The sequence below is a fragment of the Lissotriton helveticus genome, chromosome 2_1 (genome assembly GCF_964261635.1).
Source record: "Lissotriton helveticus chromosome 2_1, aLisHel1.1, whole genome shotgun sequence".
Taxonomy (NCBI): domain Eukaryota; kingdom Metazoa; phylum Chordata; class Amphibia; order Caudata; family Salamandridae; genus Lissotriton; species Lissotriton helveticus.
In genome coordinates, this window is record NC_136059.1 from 1739475602 (window position 1) to 1739488350 (window position 12749).

The window sequence follows — 12749 nt, forward strand, 5'->3', positions numbered from 1 at the left end:
CTTGTGTTCACGAGCTTGTGCACGTGCACTGCTGCCATCTGTGTTTTTATTGCTGTAATCAGGCTCCTCTGCTTGCACAACCCCCACCCTTTTCCTCCTCTCTCCTGGTCAGCTTCATTTGTGTCTTCTAGCTGTGAATCATGCTCCTCTGCTCGCACTCCCCCTCCCTTCTCCCCCTCCTTCTTCGTCCATTTCATTTGTGTCTTCTATGACTGTGAATGTTCCTGCTTCCACCAGGCACACACACCATCAGTCGTCACTGCACGCTTTCACCAGGCACACACACCACCAGCCGTCAGTGCACGCTTCCACCAGGCACACACACCACCAGCCGCCAGTGCACGTTTCCCCCAAAGGCACACATACCACCAGCCGTCAGTGCACACATCCACCAGGCACACATACCACCAGCCGTCAGTGCATGCTTCCACCAGCAGGCACCTACACCACCAGCCGTCAGTGCACGCTACCACCAGACACACACACCACCAGCCTTCAGTGCATGCTTCCACCAGGCACACACACCACCAGCCGTCAGTGCACGCTTCCACCAGGCACACACACTACCAATGGTCCGTGCACGCTTCGACCAGGCACACACACCACCAGCAGTCAGTGCACACTTCCACCAGGCACACACACCACCAGCCGTCAGTGCATGCTTCCACCAGGCACACACCCCACCAGCTGTCAGTGCATGCTTCCACCAGGCACACACCCCAGCAGCCGTCAGTGCACGTTTCCACCAGGCACACACCACCAGCCATCAATGCACGCTTTCACCAGGCACACACACCACCCGTCAGTGCACACTTCCACTAGGCACACACACCACCAGCCGTCAGTGCACGCTTCCACCGGGCACACACACCACCAGCCGTCAGTGCACGCTTTCACCAGGCACACACACCACCAGCCGTCAGTGCAGGAGGCAGGCTCTTCTCAGAGTTTCTTGGTAAATATGTGTTCGATGCCTGGTAGGGAGTTGGTCGAGTTTCCTTAAACCATGCTGAGTATGCAGGTGCAGTGCATAAACTCCTGTGTGAGTGAGTCATGCTGCCTGGGGGCTCACTCACTCCACACTTATAAATTGCTCCTGCACCAGGCTTTTTCTCATTTGCAAAGTTCGGCGCAGGCTCACAGCTAGGCAGCCCCCACACTCCCCGGGAATGGCTTGCTTCCTACAACCAGAATGGAAACCACATTTAGAGCATTGAAAACAAGTTCATTTAATGCCAAGAACAGTTAACAAAAACAATGTCCAGCTTTTGTAGATCTGGCAACTTAAACAAAACAGCAACAAAAAACAAACAAGCATTGGCATAGCCAATAGGTCTCGCTTTTTAACCCTATAAGTATTTAGTTATGCAGCAGAATATCCTTGGTGCAACAACACAAACTGTTTCATGGCTAAACACTTATAAGGTCCCAAATGCGAGACCTATTGGCTATGCTGATGCTTTTTTGCACTAGGATCCATGACACACTGGCAAAAGTGGAGGTTAGAAACCTTCCAACATTTCTGTTAAACTTATTAAAATTAATCTGTTTTAATTTGGGGTATGCACAGAGTATGGCTTGCCACTGCAAAGGGTTCAGAGTACTGGTTGAGCTGTCCTTCCATCTCAGCCTGCTGTTCCCAGACACAAGCTGGGCAATGTTACATTGCTTCATCAGAAGGTGGGCAGTTGGTAATACGTGACGGGCATGCCAAGTATGAGATCTGGGAGGTGGACTAGGGGAGGTTTAAGGACTCTAGCCACCGAACTTCAGGGAAGACCGAGTCATTCATGACTTTTGGTCACAGGTATGCGGAGTGCTCTACACCACTTTACAGCCCTCTGTCTCCTGTTTTGGGTGCATTATATACCCTTGGGCCAAATACACATGTAAATCATATGGCTAGCCTCTAAACTGTCCATCTCATCTGTAAATGCCTTTCTGATCCTTTTTCTTGTTCATTGAATAATTTCGTGTGACCTCCGTGTTCACACTTGATTTCTCGTCTGTGCCGTCTCCTAAGGCAGTGTTTCTGCATCTTCTTTCCTCCTCCATGGTACTAAAGATGGGTAGGGGAGTAAGGTAGGATCCTATCACTTGTAAATTGCATAAGCAGCTTCTTCTTGCTTCCGGGGATACTTTCAAGAAGCAGCCTGTAAGTCAGGTGAGGATTTCTCCCGATGTCCTGTCTTTTCAATATCTGTTGGTCGAGTATCACCAGGAGATTTTTCTTTCTTTTTTCCTCTACGCCAGAGCTCATCTGCAGCACTTGGGTCCAGTGGAACCACTCATGGTCCAGTGGAACCCCTCATGGTCCAGTGGAACCCCTCTGGGTCGAGTGGAACCCCTTTGGGTCGAGTGGAACCCCTTTGGGTCCAGTGGAACCCACTCATGGTCCAGTGAAACGCCCTCATGGTACAGTGAAACCCCCTCATGGTACAGTGAAACCCCCTCATGGTCCAGTGGAACCCCCCTTTGGGTCCAGTGGAACCCCCTTTGGGTCCAGTGGAACCCCTTTGTAACATGTGTACTGAGATTTTCAGCTAGCTTAGGTGGTTCCCAGGATCTAGGACCCTGGTGAGGGCAGAACATTTAAAAGCAAGGTGCATTTTGAGTCTAAAGCCATTTGACAGATTGGGGTGATGGCTGCGATATTTACTGGATCCTTTAAGTACCACTGGGTACAGTGTTTTCCTCCAATCGAGTTTTCATCTGGATAGCGACGGCTCACATGTAGAATTGTTGTGTTCTACCCTGAATTCCACATGTATCAGAAATTACAGTGTATTTTTCCCTGGTCAATTTTGGCAGGTTTGAACTACGGAAATGTATCCGAAATGCGTTGGGGTGTATCAATCACCACAAATCTCGGGATTCCTGGCTCTTTCCTCCCGTGTGTAATCCCGGCCTTACTTCTGTTATTTGTTGCGACCACTGGCCTGCCACAAGGGACTGGTTACCCAATAATGCGCGTGCAGGACAAGGGACACTCACACAATTATAAACCATTAGTATAATTGTGTTGTTTCCAGCTCCATTTCGTTAGGTTGAACACAGATGATCAGTGAAATAAAAAATGCTTTAAAAATAACTTTGGCTTCCAGTCAAAAATGTGAAGTTTTGGAAGGGACTTTGACCCGAAGAGTTGTGATTTGCGATTCTTAAAGGGAGTCGCCATCGATGTGGAAGAGATGGCATTCCAAAGGAGACTTCAGGCCGTGCTCCCTAGGCCCAGCTCTCCCCGCCCTGCCAGAGGAGTTAGCAGTTTTATCATATTTTCAATAATTGTATGCTTTTGTGAAAATGCCTAGTGAAGTGAAAAAAGATGCAGCCAGTCTGCTCGGACCGGGGGCTGTGCGCGTGGGCTGAACACGAGGAAATTTTAAGCCAAGCCACTGTTTATAAATCTAACTTTGCAGTTTGCTCTTGTTGCTGCTGAGAAGGGCGGGCTGGGCAGCCCTGGCATTGTGACTTAAAATAACATTTGAATGTGGCCTGTGCTATTTTAAGGAACTTGTGGGGAAGATATTTTTGACCCCAGATGATGAAACAAAGTCTATTTTATTCTGCATTGTCTCCCAGGCACGCCTTGCACAGTAGCCAGATTTAGCCTGAACCTTTTTGCACCCCTCTCCCCCTTCAAACTTCCCCATTTCTTTTAAACATCCCGCCCTTCATCCCACATATCCATTTTTAGCATCTTTTTTTATTTGTTTTACATGATGTATTGCACCAAGCAGTTTACAGTCATTTGAATTGGTTTCCATAATAAGTATTAAAGAGTGTACTCTTAAGGAACTAAAATGTACAAAGAACTGTAATACCTAATAATGCTTTGCAATACCTGCATATATTGCATTCTTCGACTCTGCTGGCAGCCTATGCGTAACGCCAACCTACCCATGCATTTTCTGTGTCCACTGAACTTTTCACTAGTCTATGCCTTGTGTCTGTGTCTTGTGTCAACGAGCTAGGTCATCCCCTTTAGGAAATGGAAGTAGTATTAAATCCCATTGCACCGCCAACCTTTTCTCTTTCGATTAGTGTATTTTTTCGCATTTATTAAATTCATGCTTCCGCCCAGCGTCTGGAGTAGATATGTGTGTATAATAGTTATATTAGAACAGGTAAGATGTACAAATAAAATCAAAACAGCACCGTGTAGGGCCAAGAAAATGCCCCAAAGCCCCCTCCCCTTTTAAGTACTTATAGTTTTTTTTATGATGCTCTCAAAATAAGCATTTATGAACATGTCATGATATCTCACGTCGTTTCTATATGCATAGTGTGCATACATCAGCAGGCACCTGCAATGCCAAACACTCTACAAGCCAAACCTCTACATCCAAAACCCGCCCGCGACATGCAGGCAACTAATCTAATCACATCTTCAGTTCTCCGGAGACCCCAGAGGCAGAGTGACTCCAAAGTCTGTCATCCAGCCCATGGTAATTGTGCCAGGATCCCTTTATTCTGTCATATTTGAGGGGGCAACCTCTCCTTTTATAAATTACATTTTTGCTTCCATTCACTGGCCCATACCCTTATGCCGCTTCGTCTTTGATGGGTATAGTGTATTACTCCATTCTCTCACAATATTTCTCTTTGAAGATCCCAAATATCTTTATTTGTTTTATGTGCTGTGCAATTGATTTTTGTCTCATGAAGGCCCTATGCTAATGTTATCACATGGCAATAAGGTTTGGGTGTTCTTGACTGACTCTGGGGAATGCCATGTTTACTACCTATTGTCCAGAAGGACAGAGGAACCATATGGAAAAATACAGTCTATAAAGTTTGGTCTGATTTTTCTGCTCTATTTTGGTGGTGGTCCTGAGTGCAAGGCATCGCACCTCAGTGGGCCCTCGCCATATGACTTAGATTCCCGTCTAAGCAATTACAAAAAACAGTAAAGACCTACAACCCACCATACACACTGCATTAATGATTGCCTCAAATGTGAGTTTAGAGCACCAAAGCCTGGGTTTCTGATGTACTTACTGCTCGCCTTAATGAAAGGAGCAGCAACAGCTTATATTGACCAAAGTCAAATGAAAGGGTAGCGGGAGGCTGAGTTGCAGATGAACGGCTCTCACAGCAGCGTCCCTCAGGGGACCTCCCCTTTTTCTCACTAATGGCGGGTCGTAGGTAGGAAATTCATTTTTGGGCATGACCAAAAGACACCAGGGCCCCCACTGCACAAAGTAGGTTATTAGTAGGCAGTTCAGGAACTGGGATTTAGAGTTATGGTCCAGATGGCCCAGAAGCACAATTAATGAGTGATATCTCAAGAACTGTAACTGCCTATAAGATACATTTAATATTTCTGGTTTCATGGCAGTCCGCTCTAATCAAAGCAATGCTATCATAATCTCTTGGTGTAAAGAGGAAATCTGCTGGGTTACTCTAGGGTTTAATAAGAGATAACAAGACCACCAGGATTCTCTGCATTTGTGCACAGTACAAACTTAGGAGAACTGGAGCAGTGTTTTGTAGATTTTGGCCCGACGGCCTCAGCCAAGTTCCCCTCATTAGTAGGCTACTTCGAGCGTAACGCAGGAATTGGTGATGTGTGGGTTTCATGTATAGAGCGTAAACTGGTTTAGTAGGGCAAATGTATCTTTTTTCAGCAGCACAAAAACTGTTTTGTATCATGGTCTTTGGTACTAGGGCCCTGCAGGCAACTTGCTGAAGATCTGCTATCATCTTGTACAGGCATACAGTTGTCGGCTTTGCAAACCGCTCCCCATGAACAGTCTTCTAGTCTTATGCGCAAAACACAGGCAGCACAATGTTTGCAGAATGCATCTGTTGTAGATGATTCAAATGCTGCACAAATTACCACAATTTTGTGGGTTTCATAAAATCACAAGCTGTTTATGTCCATATTTTCTATCTCAGCAGTGCTGCCAGATGTGACTAGAAAGGGTCCTCTCTATGTCACCCTAATGCCCACAAAGTATTGGAATTCCTACACTGTACACCATGTGCACTTTACTGAAAGCAAGTACTCCAGTTAGAGGAACTGTAGATTTTGCTTAGGGACTAGCATCATGCATTCTTTACAATAAGGAGTGATTTAAAACTCTGAAACAAAGATCAGTTGCCAGGGGGGTAGCAAAGGTGGTGCAGGCCCAAATTCAAACACGGAAAATGGGCCTGTACCATTTGTTGGATAGTAAATTATGACCACAATTGAGTTCCATAGAGCCTCTTGCATCTCTGCGGCCTGGTGCCAGTGCACCTGCTGCATTATTGATACACCCCAGTCAGCTGCTACCAAACACTGTCGCCTCATAGCCTGGTCAGGGGTTAGTAGCCTCCTCCACTGTTGTTAGAAGTGTACTCTGGGTGCAGTAGAGCCTAAGATCTACTATCAGACATCACCAAATATAACGGAACACTTTGCGGATTGTGGAGTCAACAGGGGGGAAAACATACGTGGCCAGAAAAAATAAACAGACAGGTCATGGCTGCTTAACATTTTGCATCTCAGTTTATACGCATGTTACACACAAAGGTAGGGAACTTTTAGCCATATTATACAGACCACAGTTGGACCCAAGACTGTCCATTACGTCAGAGTTGATGGCTAGCTCAGTTTTTAGACTGCCCAATGGATTTGAATCCAATGGTTAGTATGGAAAAAGTCAAACTACACACATGCAGAATGCCCTTGACAGAAAATAAATAATTAAATAAAGAGGGATTGGTAAAGGTGATCTTGGTCACGTGGATCTAATTTGTTTCTAGAAGCAGCATTGAATATATAAACTTTTCTCGCTTCCTGGCTTTCAGTGTAACTCTATTTTGCACAACCTAGAACCCAAATTATCAAAATGTTCCTTAGATACTAAAAAGTGAAAGCGTCAGTTCATCAGTGAGATGCGCCCAGCATAGGAAAAATGATTGACCTTTCACACACTGGCCCGAGCCATGAAAGTATCCTGCCAGAAAGCGGGTCCCTCCTGAGTTATAAAATGGAGGAACAAAGATTTTCAATGTTGTATCACATTTCACAACTCTGTTTGACCACCCTGAGGACTTCATGCTAATTGACTAATGCTTTTTCCCTTTCAGGCCTGCACTTAAACATGACTGAGTTCTGACCAGCCTACAAGCACTTAAACCAGGGTTCCAAGGGAGCAAACGCCCTCCACAGACCTTGGAAACCCTTTATCATGGCGACCCTAACGGATACTCTCACAGAACCATTCTCCATGATGTCGCAGCCACAGGTAATGCACAAGGGTTGATTGGCAAACTTTTGCTGATATTATTGATTGCAACGAGTGTTTCTTCATGAATGTGGTACTTAAGTTTGGTCCGAAATACTCAGATTCTGAGATCTTCTGATGATTCACGGGGGTGAATGTGCCCAGCTCTTTTGACAGAGGGTTTCAAGTTTGTGCTGATGATGTTCTGCGACACCTAGAAGTCGGAGATGATTATTTTGGGAACAGTTTATTTAAATGGACAGACAGTAATAACCTATCACTGTTCAGAGACGGGCAAATTTTTCACTACTATGCCGGAATCCGTAAAATGTACTTGACTCGTTAGGCATCATCTTTAAGCATCATCTTTCCATAGCTTGTCAATATTTAAGGAACAAGATGGTGATTTATTAGGTCTCACCTACCCAAAAGCTGTTGCAAAAGACCTAATGTGGTCTTATCAAAACTTAAAATAGGCTTAGAGCCACCCATTGCTTGGCCTTATCGTCACTTTCAATTTTGGGCTTTGTTGTATTCGATTGCTTGCCTTTCCCTTCTGTTTACCCCCACCCCCGGCCAGGATCATAGCCTCTTTACCATAATTTTCATTCAATGGTTTGTATCCTTCCAATGCTCTCATTTAGGGAACTACATTTTCATTTTTTTTCTTTCATTTTTTTGGTGAAGTGGCCGAAGTAGCATCCGCTTTCTTAGATTTATCAATTAAAAGAAAAACATGATGTCCTCATGCTATAGGCACGAGCATGTATGGCTTTTCCGCCCTTCTTCTCGTGTTTGTCCCTCCCTTGGATAATATAGTCTTTTAAATGCTTTTGATTGGCTAGAGTTCCTTTCAGCATCCTCTGTGAGTGCATGTATTTTCTAGCTCTGTTTTATATGCTGCTCCTATGTACCAAAACACCCGCAGCCCCCACACATGCTCAGTGTTGCTCCCTCACATGTACACTGCTCTAGTATGCTTCACCCCCATTCCCACCCCGCAGAGTGTTTCTCCCTCCTTCATGTGCTGCTTTGCCGCCTCAGCTTTATTTTGATTTTGTCTCTTTTCTAAGTTGCTCCTCCCCCAACCCACCCCTCTGCTGCTGCCCCCACCCCCTCACAGGCATTTCAATTTTTTTGTGCTCTGTTTTTGGTAGGCCTGGCAGCTGCCATTTGCTTCCAGGCACCCAACTACATCAACAGCACTCTTGTGCATTTTGCATTTCTTTTTTTTTCTTTCTTTACTTCTTTCTTTTTTTCAATTAACTGATCTGGGTGGCATCCGCCTTCTTAGATTGGTCAATTAAAAGAATGAATGAATGAATGAATGAATGTTAGCCTTATAAAGTGCATACTTTGCCCGAAGGCATTGAGGCCCTACAGACAGGGCCATCAGATGGAAGTCTACATGGAGCTCATACTGGAGGACTGGTAAAGAACCAGGTCTTAAAAGCTTTGCGGATAAGAGAGTAGGACACTTGACTAGAAATTGAAGAGTGGGATGGAATTCCAGAGCCTAGCAACAGAGAAGGATCTGCCCCCCCCCCTCACCCCCTTCTGACTTTTTTTTACGCCTGGGAACTACCAATAGATTTTTACTGGCGGATCTTAACTGCTTGGTAGGGGACATATTGTCGAAATATTCCTTTAATACCTTCTGAGCCCAGACTGTAGAAAGCCTTATGAGTAAGACAAAGAGCCTTAAACATAATTCTCTGGTTTAGACACATTGATGCCCTCATGCTTTAGCCACAAGCATGCATGGTGATGCATGTGCAAGCCTACAGAGTGTTGCAACTGCTGTCCGCAAGTGCTGTGTCATCGTACCCTTTTTCCACTCCTTGTGTTTGTCCCTCGCCTGGATAATATCCTCTGTGTGATGCTTTTGATTGGCTGAAATGTACCCTTCAACTTTAGAAAATTCGTTTTTGTTTTTTCATTCAGAACTCCTTGAGACTGAATGTGTTTTCTAGCTCTCTCCCTAATGTTCTTATCCATCCTCAAATACCACCCCCTACACGCTGTGTTGCTCCCCACCTCTTCCAGCTTGTCTGTAAAAGCGCAGGAACGCAGATATTTTTGTGGGGCTCAAGAAAAGTCTTTAAGGTTTTTTTCCCTGCATTTGACATATTGCTTGAAAGCACAAGCACACAAAGGTATTATGGAGCTTGGGAAAGGACGATCTGTTCACTCACTTAGCTGGTGTGTGAGGCCAAAGGTGTCCTTAGCATGACACTTCTTCTATAGGCCAAAAAATCTGCTCCATACAAAGGACCAAAGGAATGAATCCTGTGACAAGTAAATTAGGCCTTGATAACTATTTATCTTTACAGTCTAACACTTCCTTATTATTTTATTCTGCTGATAGTTTCCTAAGCAAAAACTATTTGAAAAATAAGCCATGGCATTTGTAAAGATTGAGAACATTGAATTTAATGTACGGTTTTGAGATACCAAAAGATATGTTTATTTTTTCTCCAGTATTTAAAAAAAAAGACTTTTTTTAAACAATACTTTCAGACCAACGCTGTCGGAGTAACAGCTCAGCTCTTGCGTTATGAAGGTGACATATTGGCTTTGCCAATGCTTGTTTTGAGGAGTGTGCACTATTCCCAACACAAAATCATTGCTCAGAGGCTCACCCATCTTTTCTCACTGTCTTTTTGTTGACTTTGTCTTCCCCGAGTCACTCCTGGTCATGCCTTGCCTCTGTTGCTCTCCATTTCCTTCTCAGTAAACCAGAGGCCCAGGGCTAGCTACCAGTAGGGCCCTCCTGCTCAGCTAGCCATTGTGGTGAGAGTGTTCAGTGAAATATCCGTGAGTTCACGAGGTTCCACCCTCATTCTCTCTTCTCTGATCCCTCCTTTGCTAAATTATTTTTATTATTAAAGTCTTTTTTAAAGCACAAACACACACTCACTTGGAACTGTCGAAGGCAATGACAGTGTCTGTAAATTGGCCACCCTTCACTCAAAATAATATGGACATAAGCATCCTTAGTTGTCCAATATCCAATTTTTATTTTCTCCTAAATCTCAGAGGAGGTAGGTGTGGATTTCAATGGAAAAGAAATTCCTGGGCAGCAGCTTCTCTGAATGCCTGTCTACCCCCATATCTTGTGTTTAATTTTTCTACATATCCTCCTCCCAGCGTTTCCAGTCACTTTTGGCTAGATTAAGCATTTTACAGGGAGCTAACATAACATAACCTTACTTCTTCGGTGAACTTGAACATAAGCAGCTGCATCTTTTCAAATATTGCAAAAAAATGTGGACTCTTCTTACTTTGAGGAAAACTATAAGATAACTGCCCCTTTCCTAATTCCCTAGATTTTATCATATATGAAAGGGGGCATCACAGCACTTCGCTCTCTTCTCATTCCATAAATGATCCCATTTAAGGAATCAACTGGGGGTGGGGGCCTTCAAGATTCCTTCCCCATCTCCTAATGCCATAGGTGGTACTATCTATGAAATGAGGAGGGGATGGAAGTCAGGGTACTTCCTCCTTCAGGGACATTGTACATGCTAATTATAGCAAACCAAGAAGAAAAATCACAAATCGCAACTCTGCTATAAGATTGGACAGACTTCAGCTGAAAGTCACTGAAATGTGTAAAACATGCATTGAAAAGATATAAACAACGTGTTCTGCAGAGTAAGAAGCCAAGAATAGATTCATGCCACACATGCTCGTTTCTGTCTTTCTTTGCTGCTCTTGGTCCCATGCATTGTAAGCAAGCTAAGTTCTTTAAATGAATACCTCTCACAAGTTAGCCAAACAGACTCATGTCCCTGGGGTTTGAGGACTTGCACACTTTCCGCTTTCTGGCCGGTCATTCTTCCGGGTCAGTAGGGTAGACCATTAAGCCTTGGATGTTCCTCGTGTCCTAAACATTCAAGCCGTTTAAGTCTGTGCTTGGAAGGCGCTGTGCATTCCTCATCTCTCCTCCTGATAAACAGAGATGGGCATGGACTGCTCCCAGCCCTTGCTCACAATACTTGCGTTGGCTGATAATTCTCATTTAGTAAACTTATAATATTGTAAATATGTGTTTATCGGCCAAACATAACTGTTTGAAAAAGACCACCACACTCTTTCGTTCTTAAAGCGATATCGGGGGCTGCTCTGATGATATCCGTTTCAAAATGGAAGGTGCTTGGCAGGTGCACAGCTAAGAAAGATCTCGGTAAACCACTGGTCTTGTATAAAATTGGCAGCTTTAAACTTTGCAGCTATGCTCAGTTCTCCATTATGAAATACGATGAAATACATTATTGCCAGAATGCTATGGGCAACATATTAAAGTATACGTGGGCCCCATTATAACTATGCCAATGGCCACAGTGTAGTAGCAGAGTTGCAGCTGGTTCAAAATGCTGTGGCAAGACCGGTCCTTGATATCCCTAAACATAAGTCTGTCCCGGATGGGACATCCAAGCTCCATTGGCTACCTCTGAAGAAATGCATTGTCTTTATAGCTTGGTGTATTGTTTACAAGGCACTGCAGAACACCGGACCTGGAGAGATCAATGCCATGTTCCAAGGGTATATATTCCTTCCTAGACTGCTCCGAGCTTCTAGCCACAATCGTGTAATCGTCCATAAATGCCGAAAATCAAGGTGCGGATGCAGAGCTTTCTCGGTGGCCACGCCAAAACTCTGGAACACCCTCACTTGTTCCATCTTCAGTCAAACACTTTATTCAGGGCCGGACTGGGGACCAAAAGCGGCCATGGCAAAGTGCTCGGCAGGCCCCCCCTCGCCTCCCCCCGGGGGGAGGGGGGGCCGGCCGCGCTCTTTGCCAGGGCCGGTTTTTGGACGATTTTGTTACAGGGCCGTTTTTGCAGCTATGCTGCAAAAACGGCCCTGTAACAAAAACGGCCCCCAGGGGCCCCAAACCGGCCCCCACCCGTGCGGCCCACCGGGGGATTGCCCGGTGCCCGCAACGGCCAGTCCGGGCCTGACTTTATTAGGAAAGGCCTTAAAAACCTCGCTTTTCACTCTTTAATGGAGGTTCTGGGTCCTCAAGATCATTCATTCTCTAGTTCTGCTACTTTCACTCCCGTAACTCCAACCTCCTTAGTGCTTTGATGCCTCCGGGCATGTGTTTGCACTTTGTAAAACTTTCATTTCATTTCAATGGAGCCAAGCTACACACAACTGTAGAAACCCAATCAGGGCGATACCGATCTTGTGTTGCTTGTGTTCCGGGTAAACTAGGACCTGACTTGAAGTTCGGGCTTAACTGCTGCATGTGAAGAATGTCTTCTATTGTAATGTTTTCATAAAGCTATGAAGTCAGCCACAAGTTATTTTGGGATAAAGGCTAGATTTTTGCCTGCCCTCTTTGAATGGGGTCTTGCACCTGATATCAGCCAGGATGCAGTAGTGAACCTGACTCTGGAAACATTGAATTATCCACGTCCTTTACATGATGTCACATTTCCGATATAGAAGGTCAGCTGCTTTACCTTGACTATGGCGACGGCATCCGTTCCATCTTCTGGCTTGGGTAGAAGTTATGGGCCT

General features: G+C 44.9%; 1 protein-coding gene across 1 annotated transcript in view; it reads left to right on the plus strand.

The window, feature by feature from the left end:
* The window catches only part of LPAR1 (lysophosphatidic acid receptor 1), a 257320-nt gene that overhangs the window by 138046 nt on the left and 106525 nt on the right, over positions 1-12749 (plus strand). Inside the window, exon 2 of the mRNA XM_078676694.1 lies at positions 7081-7238. Coding sequence (XP_078532820.1) covers positions 7182-7238 — 57 coding nt within the window. The 5' untranslated portion in view covers positions 7081-7181. The remainder of the gene's footprint in view (positions 1-7080; positions 7239-12749) is intronic.